Source organism: Drosophila obscura, unplaced genomic scaffold (genome assembly GCF_018151105.1).
Source record: "Drosophila obscura isolate BZ-5 IFL unplaced genomic scaffold, ASM1815110v1 contig_200, whole genome shotgun sequence".
NCBI lineage: Eukaryota > Metazoa > Arthropoda > Insecta > Diptera > Drosophilidae > Drosophila > Drosophila obscura.
Window position 1 is genome coordinate 2,313,586 of NW_024542791.1, and position 27,590 is coordinate 2,341,175.

At 40.3% G+C, this 27,590-nt stretch overlaps 2 protein-coding genes across 3 annotated transcripts; one reads left to right on the forward strand and one right to left on the reverse strand.

Moving 5' to 3' along the window:
• Positions 1-25: 25 nt before the first annotated feature.
• Positions 26-27,334, reverse strand: LOC111076842. 2 transcript variants are annotated; one of them, XM_022370848.2, is made up of 12 exons: positions 26,700-27,334; positions 21,900-22,022; positions 19,993-20,156; positions 12,102-12,642; positions 9,920-10,331; positions 9,432-9,862; positions 9,211-9,355; positions 8,985-9,136; positions 8,585-8,901; positions 7,321-7,608; positions 5,094-5,201; positions 26-427 (listed from the first exon to the last, which is right to left on the reverse strand). In XM_022370848.2, exons 1-12 carry the CDS (start codon positions 26,845-26,847, stop codon positions 227-229), a joined length of 3,030 nt encoding a protein of 1,009 aa, XP_022226540.2. In that variant the 5' UTR covers positions 26,848-27,334; the 3' UTR covers positions 26-226. The 2 variants fall into 2 exon arrangements, with proteins under 2 accessions (XP_022226540.2, XP_022226548.2); XM_022370856.2 differs by lacking the exon at positions 5,094-5,201.
• On the forward strand, positions 13,192-14,205 carry LOC111076854. The gene has a single exon (XM_022370870.2). The coding sequence runs from the start codon at positions 13,304-13,306 to the stop codon at positions 14,000-14,002; it is 699 nt and encodes a 232-aa protein (XP_022226562.2). The 5' UTR covers positions 13,192-13,303; the 3' UTR covers positions 14,003-14,205.
• Positions 27,335-27,590: the final 256 nt, after the last annotated feature.

Genomic DNA, 27,590 nt, shown 5'->3' on the forward strand with positions numbered 1-27,590 from the left:
AAAATTGAATTCATATTTTTCTGTCTCTAACAACATTTGGTTTATTTCATATAGACATATACATTTATATAACAAAACACACACGAGTAAAACTAGACAATAGTTTTTGTTTTTTTTTTTTGTTTATTTTAGAATTGGATTTCGCTTTAGTTTTTCTATTTCGCTTTTGGTTTATTAATATCACTCATACGCCACGTTGGGGCTGGTTAGAGATTTGTGTACACCATCAAGTGGCATCGGTTTTGTCATCCTCCTGCTGCTGCTGTTGTTGCTGTGGCTGCGTTGCCTGCGGACTGCCAGCATTGCCACTGCCATTCCCATTGGATTGCTGTGGTGGCTCCACCTTTTCCGCCTCCGCTAGACTCACCGTGGTCTTTGAGTTATGCAGCTCCGTCTCCTCGGGTATGACCTTGCGGCCCTCTTGGTCCTGCGAAACGAAACGAGACGTGAGTGAGCAACATTTTAACATCAAATAGGAGGTATGGTATGCTTATATGCCATGCCACATGCAAAAACTATTCGCAGCATACAACAATAAGTCATGCTAAATATTTGCACTGCACAGTGGCTGCAGCTTGTGTGCAGACACACGCGTACTTTCAACCAAACCACACACATTTCGCTTTTTCCACTCCGGCACACATTCATTCAGAAATTAAAAAGGTAGAGTGTATGCAAAAACCAATTCCATAACGAGCTTTAAAATTAATCAACCAATTGCAAATAAAATAAAAACAAAAGCTAAACAAAAAAAGGTGCGATTAAATTGGGAGCCGACGCGCTAGATACCCTTGCAGATTCATTCAGAGAAGGGCCTATGAAAGCTTCAAATCCGTTGACGAAGGAAAAACGGACAGACGGACCTGGCTATATCTACTCGGTGCTCTTGAGATGCTTATCTATAGTAAATTGTCAAAAATTCGTTCTATTAAATAGTGGAAAATACTCATACCCTGTGCAAGGGCACTTAAAAGTGAACAGAACAGAAGCAAGCATCCCCCAAACTCTGTACGCAATCGTGTGTTGGTCTCTGTGGTACTCGTTGAGTGCAATTTACAATTTACTCACTTAACTTGTTTTTAGTTTTTCCCTCAATGCTCTCAATGGCTTTCATGCACATGCGGGAAAGTATAATCAACATGCATGCTTATTTCTGTTTGAACATGGAAATTTTAAGTGGCCAATAAATTATATTTAATGGAGTTGCAATCATTGGGTTTTGGCTTGGTTGAATGGCTGGTTCGATGGGGGTTTGTTTGGTCTCAAAGTAAATGTTTTTTATGAGCTATCTGCTTGTTGTGGATTATTTCTAATTAATTGATTTGGTAGTATTAATTAAATATTTGCAGGTAAGTGATCGAAGTGATAGAGGGTTCTTGTTTCTGGCTATGAAAAGGAAAGGCTTTTGTTGATAACAAAATTTAAGTTTCTGTAGAATTGTTCGACATTTATGGAATTTATTTTTCATTCAGAATACAATTCGTATTTAGCTATGCAATTGAAGTTCTCAGTTCTTTTTTTAATACCAATATATCTTTTTCAAAATAAAATAAAAATTGTAACAGAATTTGCCACTAATCTAAGACTGAAATTTCTGATATGTGATCTAATATTTAGTTATATCCATAGCATATCTATATCCATACTTTTTCCTTGATTCCCAATTCCCAACTCATTTGCAGGGTTACCCCCCATCCTGCCACACACATCTATAAATTATTGAGTACTGCCCTTCCTGTCCAGAATTTCAAATGATGTGTACTTTTGTCCTTCCAACACTCGCTGCTTTCTGCTGCATTTCATAAGCATTCCGGCTGAGTTACCCTCGCATATGCACGACTGAATTGCATCGAAATCGCCGGTTGATGTTATTTTTTTCTTTTTCTTTTCGCTGTTTTGTTGGTGGGTGTATTGTTGAAAGGCATTTCCACGTCATCAAACTTTTTGGATAATTCGCAATGCATCGGGCGTAGTTTTCTTGTTGTTTGGCTTTTTATTAAAATGCTGCAAGAGGCCTTGCAGTTGAATGCACAAAAGTTTTTCCAACAAACCCATACACACACACACACACATATTCTCTTTATAGAATTGCGCATCTTAAGTGCCATGTGTTGTGGTTGAGAGAGAGAGAGAGAGAGGGAAGGCCGCAGGATACACCCTCCTTTCGCTGTAGAATAGGGGAACCGACCAGAATTTCTATAATGTTTTCTCCCCCACCCCAGTTCATTTTGTGCTGCTTTTGTTTCCATTCCATTGTTTGGCTTCCACTTTTTCTTTTTGCTTTCTGCACCTACAGCTGCCTCTGTTGCTTCGACTCTAGCCCCCCGCCCCCAGCCCATCGCTTTCTCACTGACTCACGCCCACCCCACTCCATCTCGTTCCCTTCGTTAGGGGACGTACAATGGGCATTACTTACGCGCAATTTCGCGTTCACTTTTTGTGCGTTATGTTGAAGAAGTTATTGGCCTCGATATGTGTATGAACGCGCAGCAGGAGCAGGAGTAGACGCGTATGAATGCTGGATATAAAGTCGTTCCTGGCCAAAATCAACAATGACAAATGTTGCCAACAGCATCGCCTTACGTGGCATTCATTTTGTGATCATTCCTATAAATATTTCTTTCTACTTCTTTTTTTTTTCTCTACTGCTTCCTCTTACACATCGATAAATCGTTTTCATAGCCAAAGAAATAAAAATAATACCAGAAAAAATTGAAGCCAGTGTGCGGGCTTTTTTGTGCTTATGTGTGTGTGTGTGTGTGTGCGTGGAGGAAAATACGGAATATTTTCTAGCTGGAAAGCAGAAGCAATAGAAGTAGCGAAAACAAACAGGAAATCGAAGAAGGAAGTTACAACATACATTCATACATACATGTGTACATATTTATATTCATTTATTTATACATATGTACATATGTATGTATGTATGTAAGTGCTTTGGCAATAGTAAAATATTGAGAATGCGATTGGTATGCTTGTTGTTCTTACTATGGCAGGCTACAGTGGTTCGAATGAAAGCAGGAAAAAAAGTAGGTAAAGTAGAGTATGGAAAACGTTTCTAAATGTTTGTTTTAATTTAAAGAAATGTTTATTTGAAGCTAGTTGCTGTGTAAATTAGTTATTTTATGAAGTTAAAAGAAAAACTAAAATTTACGATTAATTTTTGATAGTTCTCGCATTAATTTTCCTTGTTCAGGGCATCAGCTCTAACAGAGAAACAGCGCTGTTAAGAAAGTACGTTAACAGTATGTTACCGATCTTCGTAAACGCGCTGTTACAGTGTCTCGCTGTTAGTGCTCGCTGTTAGCGCTCGCTGTTATGAATCTCTGAAAGCGCTGAGCGAGCGATCTCCACTCTGAGACTCTCCACACGACTCACGTAGGGCTTGTAAAGTCCAAATATATATTGCACACTGACCTTTTCTTCAAATTCATCATTAAAGCACTCCTTACATCTTCAATTCTATCCACCTTTAATGTTTGTATCTTTTGATTTTAACCAAAAAATCGTGTTTGCCTCACTGTAGATTTCAAAGTTTCAAATCACTTGCCACATTCGAACAGACGTTGCCTTTTGCTATGCTTTTTCCTTGTTTGTTTACTCTATGGCTATGTTGTTCTTTTACACCCATCCATCCACATCCCATCCACATTCCATCCCCACAGCCATTTGGCACCCAGCTAGCCCTACTTCCCGCCTGTAACCATACGCCCCTCGAAACCCATGGACCAAACCAAACATTGTTGCTTTTTGCAACAGCTGCCATTGTTATTCCCTTTTTGTCAACTTGAATTAAGTTCAACAACAAATCATTTGGCGTAAAACCTAAACAAAAATCAGAGAGTAAAAAAAAAAAAAATTGCCATAGGACAAAAAGGACATTATTCAAGTTACCCAAAGAGACCAAAGAGCTGTGGATAAAAACTTAAAAAAAAAAATAAAATACGTATAAAGAAGAAAATATAATGCTAAATGCGATGCGATGCGATGTGATGGGATGTGAGGAGCGAGCTCAAATTGCTCGACGAGTGTGCAAAATTAAACTAAACTCAACTAAGCGTGCATCCAGAGGAGGAGGCAAAGGCATCAGAGAGAGAGAGAGAGAAATGGTGATGGAGCAGAGGGGCGTAATGAGCGGAGAGGGAATGCGGAGACGTGGAGGGGCATGTGGCAGGGGGTGTTTGTGGGTTATGCACATAAAAACAAGTGATGCCCGAAAGTCAAATGGCGCAAGTGCGGGCTTTAATTCAACGAAATAACTTAATGCCCGGATGGCTTGGCAAACTGCGACCCATGAACCGCTCTCCTCGAACCTCCAAAAACCCCCCATAAACCAGCAAAAAAGCAAAAAAAAAAAAAGAAAGAAAAACAGGCAACCAACAAAAGCATCAGCAATGGGAACTGTACATGCCATTGCATTCTGCCCCCTACCCCCCACGCCCAGTGACGGGGCAGTATCTTGGCGGATGATGCTGTTCTGCTGCTGCTGCTGTTGCTGTTGCTGTTGCTGCTGCCTCTCGATGTTGCCTCTTGTGCTGTGTTGCAGCCACTGTTCTGCTGTTCTGCTGGCTCCTCTGTTTATTCGTATTCAGTGCTGCATACTTTAGGGCGCATGCATCCCCGAACAACCCAGCAGAGGACAGAGAAGGACAGGACGAAGAAGGACATGCCATGCCATGCCTTGCCATGCCTTGCCATGCATTTGCAGTTACATATGTTTGTGTGCTGAAGTACCCCTTTTTGTTTTTTGGCAGTAAGGTCATATCGATTAGGTCACATTGTTGGCAAGTAGTCAAAAAAGGGGGAAGATAATTTAGTACTTAATGAAAAATACAAACGAAAAATCAACCAAACTGAATTCCAAATATAATTATATTTTTTTTTCCAACTATAAAACTTTTCTTCTAATGTTTTCTGACACAAAATAATATTCGAAATTCTTTGTGCTAATAGTTTTGGTCTGCCAAAAAAAAAGAAAGGGTACTTCTGCATTCGTCATTTCATGCATAGTTTTTCGTTTTCGTTTTGGTTTTTTATTTCTGTATTTTTTTTGTTTCGAATGTTTTTGTTTTTGTTGGACTCTTGTACATTACCATTAACATGGAGCTGGGTATTACGGATAAATCCACAGCGGGTATTGAAGTTAACAAACCACTTGGATACTTTTTCATGCGGCTGGGGAAAAATGTTGATTCCACGCCCTGTTTGTATGCGAATGGCATTTTTGGCTATAGCATATATTATCCATATACAAGTACATATATATATATAGAGAGAGAGAGAGAAAAAAAAAGAAAGATGCACTCATTCACACGCACACACACACACTCACCCACACACACTCATACGAATATCGAAATGGGAAGTTCTCTGGCAAAATTATATTTTGCACAAAGCAAAGTTTTGGCTTGGAATGGCTTCCGGGCTCTCGGATTGGGAGATGTGTTTTGCGATCTGGACTAGTGGCCTGCAATTTGCAAACAGACGGACGGGTTCTATCAACTGCTCCCTGCTGAGCTTCCACAACTCCTCTCACCCCCTCCCCTCTTTTATTTCTTTTTTAATAGCTGAAGTGAACTCTGTGCTTTGGGTTTTGCTTGGCTTTGTTTGTTTGGGTTTCGTTCGTTTCAGTTCAGCTCAGTGATGTGTATGGTCCAAACTGTCAGTTGGGTCTGTGCTCGCATCAGATGCTTGTTTTTGCGCAGTCAAAGAGAGCAAAAGGCAAAACTTTGTCTTGTTCATAAATTCATTAATTTGTTGGTTGTTTTTTTTTTTTTTTGTTGCTCTGGCTGCTCATATTCTTTCTTTGCCCCCCCGCCTCTGTGCTTTCAGCCATTCTCTTTGGCTGCAACCACATTTGATTTATCGAATTATGGTTGCCGGCTGCCGGTTGCCGGTTGCCTAGTTGCCATAAAAGCTTCGCTTCAAAGCATTGAAAATTAATTATGATATTAACTTTGACAAGCCTTACGTATACTATAAGTGTAGAGAGAGCGAGAGAGGGTAGAAAGTTATATGAGTGGAGCGGGTGGCAAATGAATGGCAAGCGGGCTGAAAGTGTGGTCGTGGTCCCATATGAGCGAAGCGTGGGCCGAAAGGTGGGGTTTCGGTACTGGGCAACTAAAATCAATTGTATGGATTACATATATCATTGCAAAGTTTTAATTAAAGGATAAGTCGAATGAAATTGTTTACAGTTTGTTCGAGTGCAATTTCAATTGAAGTTTCTTGCAATAAATTGTTGTGGCAGCACAGACGAAAAATGGAAGACCTTTGAAACTGAACTCTAAAGAGAGAGACTAAACGTAATAAAAAGCTATCTTAAGAGCAAAAACTTCACCAAATGCTGATCAAAAAATATTATATTTTAATAAGACAAGTAACATTTTTTTAAGACTTTTCTGATAGCTCCAGCATTTTAAGGAAACCCAGAAAAATCGTTGATCGACCAGGCGCACCTTTACTTCTTCCATTAGCTAATTTTTCTACAAATATAAATTAATAATGAACTAAACTTTCCCACCTACAAAAGCTGCTCTAAGTACAACAAAGTTTTAAGCGTCTTTCAATTCCCCCGGCACCGAAAGTGGGTGGCGAATTTTGTTTAAAGTTTTTGGTGGTGCTGCTCGGCAACTAAATTGGCAAAATGGCGCCCCAGTGGCGCATATGTTTGCGTTGAAAACAAAAACCAATAAAGCCGACTCCAATTCGAGCTCGACAGCATTGGAGCCGTGGCAGTGGGAGTGCCAGAAGCGGAGAAAAGCAACGAGAAATCGAATCCATTGGAGCGGCATCAAAAGAAACGACCGTTCAACAAAGGCAACCGAATGCCAAACACACAGCACACAAAACAACCTCCCATGCGCCCATTCGCCCATGCGCCCAGTTGCCAGCTCTAAAACAGAGAACATCGGAAAAGTGCCCCAAAGCGGATGCAGTTGAGCCCCGGCATCCGGTTGTCAAGGCACACACACACACACACACACAGAAAAAAATCCAAAGACAGGAAGCAACAAAGGACACTTGGCCGTATGCTAAAAAGTTATTGTGGCAACAGATGTTGGGTATTTAAAAACCAAACCAGAATCAGAATCAGAACCAGAACCAAAGCGAGCGAGGGAGGGAGCAGTGCAAAAATCCCCAAAGCAAAAACTGAAATCAAAACAATTGACAGCAATCAGCGAGATACAACCCCACACACACACACACACACACACACACGCGCGCGCTCTCATACGTTTCCAATACACACAGATTCACACACAGATACACTCGTGGGTCGAGGGGAGAGAGAGATATGGGGGGAGAGCGAGGACTCACCTCGAGCACAACACCCTCCAGGGCGGGCTGGGAAATGTTCTTCAGATTACTGTGATTCAATTTTGGGGCACTGTCGGCACGGTTGCGGCCCAGTGATTGATTTGACGTCTTGTTATCGGCCTTGCTCAGCATCGAGTTGTTCGAGGACTTGTGATTGATTTCGAGTGCCGAACGTAGGATATCCACCTTGGAGGCACTGCTCCCGATGACGCCATGCCGCGGCACGCCTCTCAAAGACTCCACATTGTAGCTGCTGCGACGCACTGACAAATGGTCATGGATATCAGCCTAGGGAAAGATCCGAAAATTTAATTAGAAATTATGTTATAGCATGTTCATAGTTCATAGTTCAGCCCTGCTTAGTTCATGGTGGTGTAACTCGTAGGGAAAATTATCTATGTACTCAATATCGCCCATATGTATGTCATTGAAGCTGCAAGTATCTATCGGACATATCGTTTTTTCGGTAACTAATTCAATATAGCTAAAAAAGTCAACGTTTTCTTGTAAGGAAATGCCCATTGTTTAGGAATTCTTAAAATGAGTTTATGGACCTCGCCATCGCCTAAAGCAGATTTCAACCCAATAAATCTGTTATTCCTTAGACATTTCAGTTTAAACTAGGCATCAATCGTAAGGATTATAATAAAAATTGTATTTTTTACAAGCATATAAAACTTAATTTCTGGTATTTTTTTTTTTTTGTTAAAATCAGAAATATCTTATGATTTCAATTATTATTATAAAAATTACATATACATATATAAAAAAAATAAAAAAAATGAAAATTAAAAAATACAAATATAAAATTAAAACTTTTAGCTTAGAAACTTAGAAAATTGTATTTTTATTTGCAATTCAAAAATAATAGAATAAAAATTTTAAATTTTAATTTTTTTATGAAAGTTAAAAATGAGAGTAATAAACAAAATATTAAACAAAAAATTCTTAGTTTTTCTAACACCTGATTCACTTGAGTCACATTTTTCGATTTTTATTTATTTAAACTGAAAACTTTTATTTGTGATCTTTGCTATAATGAGTTAAAAACTGTACTAAATATCTTAAAATCCCACATATACTCGAACATAAATAATTGCATTGAGCCGAAGATCTCATCAAATGCCGGAAAGCGGACACACTGAACTGTAAATTAAATCAATTATTTTTTTTTGCCACACTATTCGTTTGGATAGCGACTAACTAATCAAAAGAGACCCGAAATGAAGAGCCTCCCTCTTAGTCGGGACTAGCAATGACTTACCCTCGATCCCCTGGGCAACGATGACAAACTGCCAATCTGATTGTACTTAATCATCAGACTCAAACGCTCCAAGGACATGGAAGTGCCCTGCTCCTTGGTAGCGGGCTCTGTCAGCTTCTCCGTTTCGCCAGCCTCGACGGCCTCGGCCTCCTCCTCCGAATCCTCGGTGGTGTGATCGAATTTACGCAGCCAAATCAGATGAAGCAGGCCATAGGCAATGCCGCCAACAACGGCCAGCAGGCCCATATACCGAAAGGCGTCTCGAGTGCCGAACTGACCGATGAGCAGGCCGCCAGTGAAGCTGCCACTGCCTCGACCTGGGTGGGGTGGGAAGGGGACGGGACACACACGAAATGTGATTACATGCAAGGAAAGTGCCTCATTAGATAGGAGAACTCACCCAGACTGAAATGGGCCATGCCGAGCACACCAATGAGAGTGGCCAGCAGACTTTTGGGTGCCAGAATGGAGCAGTATGTGGCGGCTGCCACCCACATAAGATGGCAGGATAATGACTCCATGGCCTCGAAGGGGAAGCACCACCACGCGTTCCTAAGCACAAGAAAGTAATTCAATTTGAAATTGCATTGGGGCGCCAAACAGGGCATCGATTCTTTGGCACTCACTCGATAAAGGAATAGCCAACCAGGCGGCCGGCATGCGAGAAGAAAGCAATGATAATCAAATTAACGTGACCAAAGATGCGTGTGATTTTCTCCGCCCCATACAGGAAGGGTATGCTGCTCACAGTGCCCACCGTAATGGTGATGCCTGGCAAATGCAATCAAAACAATCGAAAATTCAATTCCAACGAAAAAGTAACCCACTAATGGCGACAACAACTCACCCAGCAGATAGTTGGGTGCGCCCAGCTCCTTCAGATACAGGAACAGGAAACTCTCGATGAAGCCCCAAAAGTTGCCGAGCACAAACAGGAATATAATAAAGGCAATTACGTGTGGCATCTTTAATAGATTCCACAGGTCCCTAAACACATTATCCGCCGGCAGTTTCTCGCCCAGCGGCATCATCAGCACCGACATGGTCGATATCACCAGCAGCACATCGTACGTATAGAAGGCCGCCGAATAGTCTGTATATCCGAGGCCACGCGACGAATAATCAATCATAATGCCAGTTATCGGTGAGAATATGGCCATGCCAATGCTGGAGAACAAACGCTCGCGTCCGAAATCTCCACCAAACTTCTCAATCATTGTCAGGGCTATGGGATCCATTATGGTGACGCCAGCCGACAGCATTGTAGTGGCCAAAAATCTGAAAAGAAAAGTACTTGTTACACAGCCGCTTTGGGGCACTCACCGAAAAACTCACCTCAATAAAAAGTAAACCCAAAAGATGGTTTCATCCGTCTCCTTGTAGTCCGGCGGACAGATCTCGGGCGCATTCATGGTGAAGGTGCAGCGCTGCATCATGCACTTGACGGCCTCGGGTCCCATTTCGGAGATGTTCGAGCGACGGACGAGGCCACCGCAACGCAGATCCAGATCGTCCATATCCGTGAGATTGATCTTGCCCATGACCAGACGCTCCTTGCCGAAACGCTGCAGAATGTCGGTGACCGTTTCGTTGGCATCCTGTTCGATTTCCATGCCCAGCTGCTCGGTGGGATCGGCGAGGTCGGGATGCATCTGCAGCATAAAGTAGGTGGCATCGTCGTTGTCCGAGTGAACCCAACTGCTGCTCTTAACCGGCTGCTGCTGGCTGCCTCCTGTGTCTGTGGAAGCTGTCAAAGGGGTTGGAGTGAGTTTTTTTTGCACATAATCAGACAGGCAGCAAAATTGCTTTGGCTCTTTTCGTATGCTGCTGCTGCTGCTGTTCCTGCACCCCCCCAAGGCGATCTAAAGTTGGCCAAAACTGTCTCTGTACGGGTCCTGTCTCTGTCTCTGTCGCTGTCCCTGGTACTGTTGCCTGTTGTCCTGTCGCTCGTCCTGGCCATGCATGACCAATTTCCAATTGTGCCAAGTGTCAAGTGTACATGGTCCCAGTAATGCCATCATGTTTAGTTAGTTATGCACTTTTATGTCTGTTTCCCCCCGCCACCCCCCTTCAGGGAATTCTCACATTGTGATTTCTGGTCAGGACATTAGCAAAGTTTTCGAATGTGTTTTGTGTGCTATGCATTTTGGGTGCTCCAGGAGTAGGAAGTTTGGCCAACAACTGATGTGTGACTTATGATTGTGGCACAAGAGGCACACACTCAGAAAGGTTGTGAGATATTTAGGAGCTTTTCGAGTGTCTACATCTGTGGGGACTTGGAAGAATGTAGAATCAAAGTGTAGACTAGAAAATGCCATGATATTGCAGCAGTAATAAATTCCATTTCAATTTCCATCGCACCCTAAAAACTTAATTTTCGGTTTAAAAAATCCAACAAGAATATAAAAAATGTTTGCCAAACAAAATCCAAATACGTTGCTATAGAAAACTGACTGGCTTTTTGGCACCTCATATATCATCTTGGCAATGCCATAATCTTTGCTATTACACAATAATCATTAAATAAATGGCAAAGCAATTGCTTCTGCAGATTTGGCACGATTTAAAATCTTAAAAATATCTATTTGGAATTATTTTGAGGAGATATTTCTCTGACTATTCTTGAGCCATGCCGAAACTATTTACTTTGCAGAGTAATAGGTCCTATTCATATTCCTTGCTTTGTTCCTTCGTTTTTACAAGCCTCAAATAATACTCCAAAAATAATAGCAATCTCCTTCCTGCAGTTAAACCAACAAAAAAAAAGCCATCATCAGCTCTCATGCTCGATCTTTTCATGTGAATTCGGCATCCCTCCATTAGCCATCAACCATCCCCATTGTCACACACTTTTAATAATATGAAATAAAAACGGCTTTTGTGAAGTTTTTCCAAACAGAATTGGAAAAAACTTTTGCCACCGTAAACTTTGGCTCCACACAAAACGTCAGGCTTTAATGACAATCACCCTGAACCGCCCAGAACCACCGCACCACCACACCACCACATTGCACTCCCACAATCCCACAAACAGACTGGGACAGGTTGAATTATACTTATATTTTCCTTCGTTTTTTTTTACTCCTAGTTTCATAGAGCGACGACTCGGTCTTTGGCTTTTATGGTACAAGTTTCTACCCATTCACAATCCCGGGTGCGACTGCTGCTGCTCCTGCCTCCTGCTCCTTGCTTCCATTGCACAAAAGACGGAAAAAACAAACTAATAAAAGTAAAACACACACGGACCGGAGCATGAACAAGGATACGGACATGGACATGGACAGGGACACAGACATGGACACGGACACGGACATGAACTTCGATGAATTGTTGGAGGAGTAGAAGGAGAAGCAGCTAACTGAAAAGAAGAACAACAACAACAGAGAGTACCCAACAGAGACCAAGTTACGATGATAATAATGCCTGTGGTCAGTCCTGGAGTTAGTGGTGGCAGGGGCAGGGGCAGTGGCATGGGCAGGAGTGGCTGATTCAAGGAAGGGTTCATCATGTCACTTACAATTCAATCCCTGCATGGACATGGCTGACAATTCAGCTGACGTTGGCTGCTCCTCGGCGTCCCGTTCCACCACCAGCGACATGGCTGATGCATTCTCCAGTGGCGGGAACATGGTCGATGACATATTAAGTACTTCTTGGTATCTGCTTCTCGTTTGCGTTGCGAATAATGCTGGTAATGATGATGCCGGCGATGTGGTGGTAGCACGAGCTGTTGTTGTCGTTGTTGTGGACGTTGTTGATGTCGGCATTGGCCCCGACTCTGACTCCATTGTGGCATACCTCGTGCTGGTCGTTGTGCTCATGCCAGTTGCTGTACTTGCTGTTGTTGTTGTAATCCTCTCTGTGGTTGAGGTTGATGTCCTAGCTGCTGCTTTTGTTGTTTTCGTTGTTGTTGGATAAACATCATACGCCGGCGTATTGGTATAAAGCTGAGGATTAACTTGCTCCTGCATCAAACAATAGTCAACGCATTGATGCACGGCCAATTCCAGCTCAGGCTCCTCCGGACATTCCCTGCTCGGACAGGGCGACCACCACACCTGATGGTTGAACGGCAAACACAACAAAAAAAACAAAGAAAAGTATTGGAGATTAGTTATGTGGGAAAGGGGTAGGGGGAGGTGCTTGACTAAAGCTGCCAATATTCTTGGCATTTCTCGGGAATGCTTGTATAAATCCGAATGATTGCAGCAGGTTTATTTAGGAAGAAGCTTGGGTATAAATAAATATATTGTATAGGTTACATACATATATAATAAATAAAATAAAATAAATAAAATATATATAAGCTGAAATATCTGGTATATTTATAAGTAGAGCCTCGGCTCTTGCCGCGAAATTGTCGCAAGCTGCGGTATCGTGTGTCTGTCTGCATATTTTATTATATATTTTCAACTCAATTATCTTTAGATATATAAATTATGAAGAACACAATTGTATTCTGTTAGCCACACAAAAAACAAGTGCTATGAAAAACTTTTCTACTTAAAGAGCCTTCGCTCTTAGTAGGCTGAAACCCCCCAAACCCTTAGAAAGCAACGAAAATCGAGTATACCCAGTAGGCTGTTTATTGATCTGCACAAATGTCTATTCATCGTTCACAATTCAGATCTGGTATATTATCAGTCCAAAAGGAAAACAGCAAATTGAAAGTAGGGAAAGTTTTTCGGGAACGAAATTTATTCCTAAAAATACACGAAAATGTCGTCTATGTTCGATAAGTTTTTGAGCCAGCAGTTTCGTGAGGTAGCCACCTCGACGTACGCCATCGTGGCTGTCACTGGCGTGGTGGCTTATTTGATCTATACGCAGACGCGATTCAGGCGGGACACCTACGACGAGCAGGACTACAGGGACGCTGGCCACATCAATCAGATGGAACCGCTGAGTGGACTCATGCTGACCAAGGTGCAGCTGCTTGAGCAATTTAATTGCAACAATCCGGATCGCCGATATCTGGTTGCCTTGCGGGCCGTTGTCTATGATGTGTCCAATGTGGCCGAAGACTTTGGTCCGGAGGGCAGATTCGCCACGTGGTCAGGCCATGAGCTCACCAAAAATATCAAAGCAGAAGCGATACGCAAGAAAAAGAATGTTGAGAGGTACATGCAAAAATGGAACGAAGTGCTGGAGAATTGTTTCTTTGTTGCCGGGGAGCTCATCGACTACAAGGAAGAAACTGAGGAGAACGCTGAGGAGAACACTGATGAGAATGCTGAAGGGAACGCTAAAGTGAACGCTGAAGGGAACGCAGAGGAGAACGCTGAAGTGACCGCTGAATTGAACGCCAATATAGACGTCACTGTGGAAGACTTAGAAGACGATGAAGACGATCTTCAGTCACGTGGGGATAGAATTCGCTGGGATGAGAATAATACTACCATTATTGCCTCGCGTTAGCAGCATTTTCCCCTCAATTACACTCGCAATCATGCGCCCCGCCCTCCCATCACACGCCTTTCTCCATCACACATCAAAATCCAGACCATAACTGGCACTTAACCTATCATAAGCCCTCATACATGCACTTAAGCCCTCTGCCATAATATTGTAACACAAACACTGGCAGAAATAAATATACAAATACATACATACATATATGTATGGATAGATGTATGTTGTATGTATGCAGCCCCAGACCTCTGGCTCTTTATGTATCTGCATCTGCAGCAGCCTGTGTGCGTGTATCTGCATACATATATCCATTACCAATTTTAATGCGAATTCAATAAGGCTCATCCAGTGGCGGTCCCAAGGGTTGAATTGGGTTTGTGTTGGGTTGGGCATCGACCATGACCGAGCCCAGCCCAGCCCAGCGCCAGTGACTGCAATAATAAAATGGTAATTTCCGTTTGCCGTCGCCGTCGCCGATGCCGATGCCGCCATTCGCTGTTCTCGATACCAAAATAAATTTATGCCGAACGGCAAACCGAACTCTGGGCTATAATGGCATAAAATAGTAAACCGCAAGCAACAGGGACATGGACATGGGACATGGCATACACCCACCGTACACCGTAGACTGTACACCGTACAGGGCATACGGCATACGGCATGCGGCCAAGGAGTAGTTCAGAGCCGGAGCTGTGGTATGGAGACGTAGACGTCCGTCTGAACGTGCGGAATGAACACAAATGTAGCCATAAGATGCGTTTTCAGGCTGCTGGAGTGGTGCTACGCTCCGAGTACTATTACAAGGGTATGATGGGCTAAAGGATGCCATTTCGGGGTAGATGTGGGTGTGGGGCAAAGGCACAACAACAACTAGAGCAAGGAGGATAATGGGTAAATAGGAAAGGGCATAGGAAAGGTACTCAAACTTGGCGCAGAATCTTGGTAGATATATAAATTAAATAGGCAAATAATGGCAGCCTACTCAGACAGATTGTAGATAAATTCTTGAAAATTTGAAGAATTATTTAAGAACCAAGTATGGAAATATATATATACATATATGTATATTCTCCAAGCCCTACTTCGTAAATCAACAAATTTCTCCTATCATATTTAGTGTTGATATAATTGTATAATTATATCTGTTTATATATTATATTATATATGTGTATGATATTTATTATATGTTTTTTTTTTAATATCCAACTGCTGGAACCACTCAGATCTTCGCAAATTAAAGGGACTGAAATATTTAGGAATTTTTCTATTAAGAATTACATTTATATAACAAAACTACAAATTTACACTTAAGAGTAAGGCTCAACGCATTAATTTTCTGCCAGAAAGAGAGTCAGCTAACTCCACATAAAATAAATCGGGAAGTAAATGTAAAGTAAAATGTAAAATGGAATTAAATTTATTAATATTATTATTTAAAATATATTTCCATGCCAAATTATTCCCTTGTCGTATATATTTTTGATTTTTAGATACATTTTAATGTAGAATTTCTATATTGCAGATACTGCTACAACATTTCTACGAAACCTACTCCAAATAAATTTATTTTCTCCCCAAACTTGCCCCTAGAGCATTCCATATTCGTCTAGCTCTGTCTTCTGCAGCGTATCTGGCGCATTCGATGTAACTATTTTAATGGTGTTATTGTATTTTATGGGCAGATCATAAATACAAATTCAATATACGCCCGTGCCAAGTGCCGAGTACCAAATGCGGAATGCTCGTAGTGGAGAGTGGATAGTGGAGAGGAGTGGCAGAGCATTGCGTGTGTGTGCGTATCCAAGAGATACTTTCATGAAATGAAGCAAATGAAGCTGGGGCCCCTGACTTTTTTGGCCAAGGGCCAGGGACCAGGGACCAGGGACCACGCCTCTCAGCCAGTCCGCACACTGGCAAACCATTGCCCCAACCCCCCCTCAATAACAGTTCCCATTGCGTTTCATTACGACGCTAACGGGAATGGCTCGAATGCTCTCTCTCTCTCAGAAGAAAGATTTTAATGTGTGTGTGCGTGTGTAGGGGAGGGAGAGTGGGGTGTGGGGTGTGTAGTTGTGTTGGTGTTTTAGTGTGGCTTAAGTGCTGGGCAAAACGACACAAAGATAAATGTACGTGATATACAAACACACAGATATGTACCATACAATCTCACAGATTCAGGCATAGACTCAGACCCAGACCCAGCATAGACCCTGGGAAACCCATACAAATAGAGAGAGAGATAAAGAGGACCCTTAGACACTCACAGATACAGATACTAGAACCTACTAGACACTCGCCCGTACACACTCCAAGGTACAAACAGACGAATACTCTTGAATACTCGTGTACAGACAGACTTATCCCCACCCCCCACCACACCCAATGTTAACCTGATGTGCACTCGCATTTAAGTGGATTTTTTGGCATTCTTGTGGAACTCTCGAACTATCCCACAGTGTCGCTCCACCCACCTCTTCAAGATATATGTATATATGTGTGTATGTGTGTATCTGCGTATCTTGTAGTTGGATTCTGGCTCTAGTTCTGGTGAGCTGTTTCTAATGCGTTCCGTTTGCTTGTTAGCTGTCAAGAGGCGCTTCGGTTCCGTGTTACTTTGCTGGCTGGCTTCTACTTTTACTTCTGCTGCTCCTGCTGCTGCTGCTCCTGCTGCTTCTGTCATTTTCCATTTTCCATTTGAATTTGTTTAGCCCGAAGTGCCCTTCTGCCTTCGTTTTAGCATAATATCCATCCCATGCAGATATCTGTCTGCCCTGTTTGTCTGTCCTATCTGTTTTCGGCCTGTCTCTCCCTCTCCATAATTCGATTTATGTAAAACTTTCTCTGTGTGTGTGAGCTGCAGCCTCTGCAATTTGCTGACGTTGCTCAAGAGCCCATTGCCAAAAGGTGTGACTGTCATAAAGAATGCAATTCCAAGAGACACTCGACGTACCCACAGCTTGTGGATCAGTGGAGAGCATTACTGCAGCTAGTACTACAAACATTTTTATGGCCTGTAAACCTGAAACTTTCTGGTAGATTTATGCAAGTGAAAGAAAGTAGGGCGAATCCATCCCATCAAAATATATCTCTTTCGAACACTTATTACAGGAACTCCCTGCCCTATTTTTGCTGAAAAAAAATCTATCAATTTAGCGGGTATCCTTTAGTCGTAATGTGGTCTGATATATGCCCTTTATTTTTAGCTTAAAATTTCACTCTATCCATGTGGTTGAACACCTTCGCCGCTGGCTGCATATTTCAACAGAGGGAAATCCCCTGCTAAGCATAAAGCGTCGACCACATCAATGGCAATACAGTGCTCCACATTTGTTATGCCCCATACTATGACCAGCAGCTCAAAGGACACGAAGGACACAACCTCCAACCGCAGCAAGGGCAGCAATAAAGCCAACCCAACTCGGAATCGTTTGCATTGATATGATCATAAGCATAAAAAATATGTGTACATATGTACGAGTGCTCCTCGTGTATATCAATAAAAAGAAAACGCTGCAGCGTTGAGGGGCAAATCCCAAGAAATACTTGTACAACAAATTTCTTGAAAACCGAACACACTCCCCTTTGGTGTGACAGTTATTTGCTTTATTTCGATGATTTTACATGACACAAATTTATGCACAAATGCAGATGGAACTCAGAGTCAGATACCGAACCGAAGCGAACCCACCCGACCCGACCCCCACCCGTTGGCAAAGTGAACACAAAAAATGGCAAACGGATTGCGTTTGGTTGGATGATGCACTCACAGAGGGGTGACACAAACACTCACACAAACACAATCACACAGAATACACACGCCACACCACCGCACACACACACAAAAAACCCACTCAAACACTCACAGATGCAGCGACTTGTACAACAGGCGTATACGTAATATACGTATCGGGCACTCTTCGTGTGTCCCGTGTGCGTTTGTGTGTGTCCCAGCATGTGGCACAGTGCTGGGCGAACAGAAATCTACAGAAAGTTGCTGCATCCTCTCGGCCACGAATATCTCCCATCGTAGAGTCGCGGCCACGCGGCATGGCATCCGTGCCACGCATTAGATACACAAAATACACACACACACACACACACACAGACATTCACACACATTCACACACTCTTCAGCGGTCTGTGAGTGTTTGTACGTGCGTAAAGCATCGGTGTGCGTGTGTTGCATGTGGCAGCATAATGTTGCCTTCGCGTTGCCTCAAATAAATGCCGGCTTTTATGTAGTTTACTTTGGCTCCTCTTTTTTTCTCCTCTCTCAATTCTCTCTTTGGCTTCAAATAGAGACATGCCGTGACTGAAGTGGGACCCGTTGTAAGCGGTGCGGGCAGACTGTGGGCCAAAGAGGAGCTTTAGTGCGGCGCTTCAGAGGCTTCTAAGTGTGTGAGGAGGGAGGGAGGTGACGGTGGCAACGGTTTTTCGGCAACGTGCTTCTTACAATTGCAATTGAAATTTGTCTGGCAGCGCAGTAGATTCCTCACGAAATTTGAAGCAATTCAAGAAATTCATTTAAATAAAATGTTTTTTTTTCAATCTTTAGGGAATCGATGTGCTTTAAGACGTTTGTAAAGCTTAAAGATGTTAATCAAAATTACAGTCTTTCTTTGCGTTCTTCCACAGTTTTGTTTGTGGTTGTAGGGGAGCACTATTAAATTATTTTTAAATTATATTTCAAATTTAAAATAATATATTTTTCATATTTAGATTAATTATATTTCCTACAAATTTAAATATATTTCATATATATATATTTATAAGTTTTTTATATTTAGATTTAATATACTGAGGCTGCATTAAAATTATTTTATAATGCTCGTTTTTAATTACCGAAATTTATTTACTAATATTATTCATTAATTAATATAACTCTTTAATTAATATAGATTTAATGTAAATATGGTAATGTTTCTTTTTGCTATGCCATTTTTCTCTGAGTGATTATACATATGTGAAAGTCTTACTAGTTTCTAAGAACCTCACAGTATCACAAGAGGCCACAAATAGTTTCAAGTCTCAGATTCTTGAGAAGTCTGTAAGCCGTCTGTAAGAATGCTTAACTTCACTTCACAAAGTTACCCCCAAATGACACCAAATAACTTTTGAATGAAGCTAACCAAAATTATACTCGTATATTTAAGCTTATACTCGCACTCGTATCATTCATCAACAGTCTATAACCAAAGAACTTATGCAACTTGCACCCCCAGCTACACTCTGGTTTCTCATCAGTCACAACTAATCAAGCTGCTGCATTCAATTCCCCATTCAACCAGTTTACTTGTGCACAAGTGACTAAGACGCTCAAAAGCAGCAGAAGTAATGAGAAGGAGCTCCCTGTAAAGACTGGGAAATGAGTAGTAACCATGCAGTAAGCGCATTAAAACTATATACCACGTACTACGAGCAACAGCTGCTTTGGCACAGAAAAGGGGAATAATGCAGCACGGAACTTTCCCTTCTCAAGACACAAGGGAATACTGCCAGTATTACTGCCACAGAAGAGAGTGCAAGGGAGAGGAGAAGAGAAGAGAGGCAGGTAGTGCAGTGCTTGCTGCAACCGCAGCCCACATCATTTTTAGCTCTTAACTAAACAAGCTCTCAAAGGTATTTGCTCACGCACCTTAACCACAGCCTCTAAGCAGATCACAACCTCAAGAGGCTTAAAAGCTGCGAGGAGCACACAACTTAATTGTAACAAAGTCAGTTGCCTTGATTGATTTAAGCGGCAAATATTTAGGAAATGGTTTAGGAAGTTGATTTATCATGGAAATTAATATTTAGTTACTTTCAACGATTTAAATACACATTATTATTGCCTAGAAATTACGTATAAACTCTTTAATAAAATGATTTGCTTAAATCATTTACTTAAGGGCATTAATTTAATTAATTTTTAAGTACCAAATTCAATCGAATTAAGTGCTAAAATTTCAAGCAAAATTTCATGTAAAATAGAGATGGAAAGGTGGGGAAAAACTTACCTCTATGTCAGCGCTGTCTGGATGCCTCAAGACGAATGCCGATGGCACAACGCCGGGTATCTCCTGCTGTGGAATAAACAGCAGCGAGTGGTGGAAAATTGCATTCAGCAGTAGACTCATCACCACAACGGGCTTGTATTTGCCAAATTTGTCAACGAGAAAACCTGCAATGAAAAGAGCGCAGCGGGAAATGTGTGTAAGCCCAGAGTTTCGCAACAAAATTTCGCAGTTGAAAATGTTCTGTATTCTGTAACTTCATTTGAGCGTAACTGTGTGCATGTATCTCGGGGTGTATGTGTATGTGTGTGTGGCTCAAAATAAGTATTCAGCCATTTGGTTGCCAGGCATTGATTGGTTGTATCCACAGCTTAAATGCAGCAGCACAAGCGGCAGATTAGAGTCGGATTAAGGTGCAGCAATTTTCGGTCGTTTTGTGGCGGATTAAATTTCAGTTTTCATTCGTGGGAAAACCCAAGAGATAGTTAAGACTTAAATTAGGGCTTAAGTTCGAAATGAATTAAAAGATTGAACTGAATCGAAATATTCACTTAAAAGTTGGCTTGCATTTTAAATTACTCTCTGCAGTTTTATCGCTCTTCCACTTGAAGCTTTCAATGCTATTATATGGCCCCATCAACCCATAATTATAACACGCGCTGAATGATCGAAATGTTAATAAACCAACTTTATGCGAGCATTTTCACTTAGCTTTCATTTTATATAGATTTTTGCCAGCTTTTATGTCCGAACATTTGACCAGCTTTCTGCACTTTTCTCTACCACCCAATCGGCTCTCTCCGCTTTTTTTTTCTGCGTGTTTATCTCTCAACATTTATCTGCAGCGAGCGTCCCCATAAAATGGGGACAACATCGCCGACATACCATACCGCAAATGCATTTTAAAAATGCAAAAGCAAATAATAAGAATGCATACAAAAAAAATATATATATATACATATTCAAAGAGGAAATAAAAAAGCTACTATAGCACGCAACCGCATGATGGAGGCACTTCACATACAGCCAGACAGCGAGCGACCAGTGTGCTCCCAAAGAAGAACAAAAGGAACTTTGTTTAATTGTCATTTAAACTGCAAGTGAATTAAATTATTTGCACTCGTCCAGAAAAACAGGCGGCGGCACAAAAAAGCAGGCTACGACAGAACTGTCACAACAGTGTCACAAGCGGAGAAAAAAGAATACGAATGCACTCTGATATTCATTTCTGATGGTGGGTAGAAAAGCATTTTTAAAAGTATTATTCGCTGGCAGACATATCGTATAAATTAGAATTTTTATTTAAAATTACAAAAATTTCAATGAAGTGAATTCCAGATTTGGGTAGAAATCTGTATATGCTGTCGCGTAACCGTCATGCATCTAGGGCATATATCCAGCATTCAACACACTGATAAATCTATGTATCATACTATATATATTCTGATAAGGAAATGTGTAAAGAAGGAAATAAAGCTGCACCTCTAGCAAAATATTCTCCAACAGTTCTGCGTTCAGAACTCAGGCAAATTTTTCTCTGAATATAACAAAAAATTCGGAACAATTACAAGCAAAAAAAAAAATAGACATCTTGAATTTTTTATTCGACTTTATTCGAAGGCATCCTAGAGATCCTGGACGACTATATTCACCCAATAATAAATAGTTTTAAATTACTTAAACCAGCTCAGCTAAACAGATACTCAAGCTGGAAATTCGCTTTGTTTAATTTCATGTTTTGCGCTTTCATTTTCATGCCTCAGCAAGTAGTCAAACAAAGCGAAAGTTTTAATTAAAATCTACGCAGCATGACGCTAATTAAGATGCATTAAAACATTTACCCTTGACACTTTGCCTCCTCTCTCTCTCCCTGTGCTAGCCCCCTGCCACTTGGCATTGCACTCACTCACCTGTTATGGGCGGGCTAAGAAAGGTGGTGAAGGGCAGCGCCAGGTAGATAATTGCAATCTCCTCCACCGTCAGGCCAATCGATTGCATGTGTATCGTCAGGTACGGCAGCAGCGAGGAGGTGGCTGTGGGTACAAAGCCAGAAAGAATAGTAAATTATATTTTAAATTAAAATTGAAATAGGAATAGAAATAGACAACTTAATTATGTGCAGAAAATGTGAATGACAGAAAGAGTTCGGAATGGGGAAATTATTCAAAGAAAATGATTGCAATTTACAAGTAGGATTAGTAGTTATTTAAATTAAGTTGATTAAATGAAATTTGATTGATTGTGCAAGTTTTTAAATGTTAAATGAGGTAAATAGTCAGATAAAGTGAGGGATTACATTGTCCCTTCCCTCCATATGGTAGACTCTAATCCCCTTAGCATTCGCTGCATCATCCACTCAACTATATTTAAAGTATTTTGCCGTGTAATTTCTCATATAATCCCCCAACCAAAAACCTCATCTCGAACACCTTTAAAATCCGTCAAAAGTTTCCGGACGGGCGTGACCAACACGAACACGGTCTGCCCGGAGTGGAAACCGAAAACGGACAGCAGATAATCTTCTTGCATTTCAATAATTTATGAACATTAACGCACAGAGAGAGAGAGAGAGAGAGAGAGAGAGAGAGAGAGAGCGGCGTCACGTGGCTGCAACCAAAAATGGAGTGAAATAATGGGCAACAAATTGGGCGAAATGGAACAGGACACACCTCCTGTTTCATGCTGCTGCTCCTCATACCTATATATGTATATACATAGTATACTCCTACACTCCTCCGGTTCCAGCTGGCCATCCTCAGCCTTGACCAATTTAAATGCAAACATGCCAAGGATCTCCATCCGGCAGGGCCACGTAATATCGTGGCTGTGTGTGTGTGTGCGATTGGAGTGGCGTGGAATGGAGTGAAGTGGAGGGGGAAAGTGCGTGCCCTGAATGAAATTCGTTTGTTAAAGTGCAGTTAACACTTGCCCGAGTCTCTTTCTTTGTATACCCTGTATTTATTCAGTTAAATTATATGTTTTTATGTTCCATGTTTTAGGCTAAATATATTATTTATAATATTTTCTGTCAGCGATGAAGAAAGATATCTAAGGTATAATTAGCAGCATAATTAAATATATATAAATATATAATTAAATATCTGAGATTGTAGGATCTAGAAATGTTCTACTACTGCTTCTTCAGAAACGAAAGAAAGATATCACGAGCTTTGGTCTGATTGTATATTTATCCGTCATCATTCCAGGGTAGCCCAACTCCGAACTTGAGCTATCTGTTTCTCTTTTCCCTCTTTCTCTTCACTGCACTTTTCTGGCTTTTTCTCCTCCAGATAGTCGCAGTGAAAATGGCGGCTTGAATTGGTTTTTACAGCCTGTGCATCGCCTCAGATAATTAACAATAATATGCTCGACTTCTGTCTTCTGTCTTTCAGTGTGTGCGTACATTTTTTTTTTTTTTGTATTTGCTCAATGCAATAACAATTAATTGTTCGTTTGCTCTCTCTCATTCTGTTTCTCTCCCTTTCGCTTCGCTTCTGTAACGGAAACGGAAACGCAAGCATGTCAGGGTTGTTTGGTTTGGCGGCCATTCATGGATGCTCGTTGCCTGTTTCCCCCCTCATTCTCTGTATAGGTTTCCATACTTATTCCCGTTCGATTCGGCTGGATCTGTTCCTGCCACGTTGTCATTCGTAATTAATGTCGCCATAAACCCACACCCACTACTCCTCCTCCTCCACTGTGTGTGCATTTCAATTCCCTTTATTTCTGTCTGTTTTGTTCTTTCTTTATACTTTAATAATAATTATTCAATATTCCATTTTTCATTTTTCGCATTCATAACCGTAGTTTGTTTTTTTTTTTTATATTTTTAACTATGCACAAAACTTTTTGGGGGCCATGTCAACTGCAAAATTTGCATCTGCTTTTTGGGACTTGTATCTGCTGGCTAGAGTGCAACTAAATTGCACTTTATTTATGCATTTTTGAGCGGACATGCCAAACCCAGAAGTGACATTGACAAATGTGCAGCCTGCTGTCTGAAATATTAATTACAATTCATTTTTCCAGTTGCCAGTTTTGTTTTTCCGGCTATTTATCGAACGGTTCTCGTATATGGCTCGGGGGAAATTGAGATTGTTTATGGATTGTAATGGCGAAAAAATGAGGGTAAATTCTGTATTGAAAACGGTTTAAAACAGGTTAAAATGGCAATTGGAATTGCACATTTGAAATTAATGAAGATCGAAATGGATTTGAGATAATGAACAGCTTAAATTTGATTAGGTAGGTATCCCATGATTTATCGACAGATGAGGAAAGGAAAAATCCATTACTCGTAATGAAAATAGCGGCAAATATAAGTGCAGAGAAAAAAAGAAAAACAAAGAGTAAATGGACTTCATGAAAAAGGATATGCAAACAAAAAAGGTGGAGCAAAAAGTTTCACTGATTGAATGACAACACAAGGAAATCAATCACAAACAATAGACGTATTTTGAGCGGTATATTAAAGTTAATTATTTATATTCATATTGTGATTGTGAGTCTCTTTAATGCAGTTTCACAGCTATACTCTTGCTCGGTTGGGGAATATTTATAATGATAACTATAATGGGATGAATATCCACCAAAAATATTTAGGATATTTTCATGATCATAAAAACTTATTAAGTTTTATATGGAGCACCTTCCAACGAGTATTGCCTTCTAGAAGTTTAATAACATTAAAGGATTATTCTAGGCAAACTTTAAGAAAACATTTTCTGGAATTTACATTTATTGAAACCATATTCAACACAATATTGAAAAAATTACAAAATATGCATAAATTAATAATTGACCAGATATTTAAGTGTTCGGCTTGATAAGTTCTGCACACAACAAAGGCCTCAATCACTTGTGTACCTCGCACTTCAATTATATTTTAATTTGTATGCCATATTTCCCTCACTTAATTGATGGACAAGCGCACAGAACAAAAGAAAAATTGTTCAATGGCATGAAAAATATTTTAAAAACCATTTTAAACCATGTAACATTTAAGAGAAATATGCTGATGAAAAAAAAAAAAACCGAAACCAGATGCATTTTTATATAATAATTAAAACAATTTCCTCTCGAATTCCTTTACATAACCAATTAAACGAATTAAATAACCATTTTTATATGTAGATATTCTGTCGCTAATTAATTGATTGGTGCTCATTGGCGAATAAAATTGGTTTTCCTTTGAAGTTTGTCATTTGATGTTCATGGGTGGTCGCTCATTTAAAAGTTTTCCCATTTAACATGAGTGAAATTTTCATAAGCAAATTTGTTCTGCTATTATATTGTTCATTTCTAGCTGAGACATTATTTATCGGACTAATTTATTTATTCATCAGTTGTATGATTTTAATATTCTTTAAATTTCATATAAAATGTATACATCAAATTATTTGCTTTCGTTTAAAGGATTATAATATAATATAATAAAATCACAATATAATCTCTCTTTCCCTCTCTCTTTATAAATCCACCTAATGATGTCATTCCCTCAAAATAAATATATGAATAATTTTTATTAGAAGCAATCTTAAAATCATATATGTATGTACATATAAACCCTAGCACCGCCCACAAAACTTTTCATTTGAAAATAAATGTTAAGCCCAAAAACAAGAAGCAGAACGAAAAAATCCTCGGCAAATCCCGAGTCAAATAAAAAACGCATTAATACTCATTTTAGTGACAATTTGGGTTTAATGGCATAAGACAACAAGTGTGTGGCAGGGGCAGCACTAGCAACGGGGAGGAATGGTGGAATGGCGAAATCTTTTTGTCATTGACCGCCAGAGAAAACAAAAATGGCGCACGGTCAGTCCAGTTGATGGACAAAGCTAGAAACGAGACAGAGACCCCATAACCGAGAGACAGAGGCAAATCAAAGTAAAGTAAACCTTTCTCAAGCTTAAATCACATAAGCTAGATTTATTTACAAAAGATACACAAAATACACACACAATCTAATGGAACAAAAAAAAAAAAAACAGTGATAGAGAGGAGGGAAAACCCAGAGAATAACAGAGAGTGAGAGATGGATTTGATTGAATGCCTAATTGCCACACGCTGAGAAAAATCTCCTCAATGTGCATTCATTTCTCTAACTGAATTTATACAAATGTGTTACATATTTTCCAGCCAACCTAATTGATAACTTCCGACCAAAGACCAGAGACCAGCGTACATCTACTATAAAGAGGGGGGAGGTACTCGCAGTGGTGATAATGAATTCAAATTCACTGCCAGTGCTTAAATCTCAGTCTCGGACTTTGTACAGCTGTTGCATCGTTTGAGATACTTAGATACATATTCCCAAGGAATGGGGATGTGTGTGTATGCGTGTGTGTGTGTAAATTAATACATATATAATCCACTCTGAAATCCCCTTGCAGTTTCGGGACAATGTAATATAAAATATAAATAGTAAATTGAAAATTACACATTATTATTGTTAAATAATTATTTGCACGCCGCAATCAGTTAAAGCCCTCGCTCTTGGCCCACACTGCACCCAACGCGAACAACATGTCGCATGAGTGATGAGTGGCGGGAACCCTATTAACCTTATCTGGCGCCGACTAAGCCTCTGCAAGGCAAATAACTTAATTTCCCATCACGTTTACATTTCATTGCCAGACAAAGGAGCCAATGAGGTGAATGAGGATTTATGCAGGCAATTGCTAATGGATTTTTAATGATATACTCACCGCCATACATCACAAACAGTGTGATCTTGAGCATTATCAGATTCGGATTGATGCCGTGTCTCACGCAGAATTCACCGTATTTCGAGAGTTCCACTTTCTCCAAATGCACCGGCTCTGTGGCCATTTCTTCGTTCACCATTTTACCCATGGCGACACACTAACACACTAAGCCACTCACTAATACATATACTAAGGCGCACACACCCACTGACGGCTGGGTTGATAGTTTTGAAGTTCGTTTCAATGAACAGACAGCCAGACGACGGACAGAGGAAAACAACGAATAAAGAAAAGAAAATTGCCGGAGGAGGCTGTCTCAGAACTAAGTTTCTCGGTCACAGCATACACATGCACAAAAGACACTGATACAGATACGACGAGACACACACTCACACACACAGATACACGAGTGTACACTAACACATGTGAAGGCACTCAAAATTAAATCTCTAGTTTATGTTTATTTTTTTTTTCGTTTCGTTTCTTTTCTTTGCTTTTTTTTCGTGCTTTGCTTCTTGTTTGATTTTGATTAAATTCAATTGAAATTTGTGATCATCAGGCGCGACTAAACCAAGTTCTTGTTGTTATATATAGTCATATACTATATATAGTACAATATATATTCAATATATATCTCAATATAATTCCATTTAGTTTTTATATATTTACTAAGATAATTGCTTTGAATTATCTTTAAATTTTAATATATTTTTTTTTCACTCCTTTTTTTCCTTTTTTCCTTTTTAATTGAATTATATGTAAATTTTTCCTTTGTGGCTAGCCGTTTTCAAGGTTTCCCACTTTTGCTCCACTTTCCTCACACACACACACGCGCACATATATGGAGATTTTTCTTCATCAATTTGTTTGTTTTTCCAAAAAATAAATTTG

What these genes read in the sequence shown, in the direction of transcription:
- LOC111076854 (XM_022370870.2), top strand. Translation starts at nt 13,304, where the DNA reads ATGTCGTCTATGTTCGATAAGTTTTTGAGCCAGCAGTTTCGTGAGGTA.
- LOC111076842 (XM_022370848.2), bottom strand. Translation starts at nt 26,847, where the DNA reads ATGGGTAAAATGGTGAACGAAGAAATGGCCACAGAGCCGGTGCATTTG. An exon ending in ACTGTTTGTGATGTATGGCG is followed by an intron (nt 22,023 to 26,699) that starts GTGAGTATATCA and finishes TTGTACCCACAG; the next exon opens with CCACCTCCTCGCTGCTGCCG. An exon ending in GTCCATGCAGGGATTGAATT is followed by an intron (nt 10,332 to 12,101) that starts GTAAGTGACATG and finishes CCCCTTTGACAG; the next exon opens with CTTCCACAGACACAGGAGGC.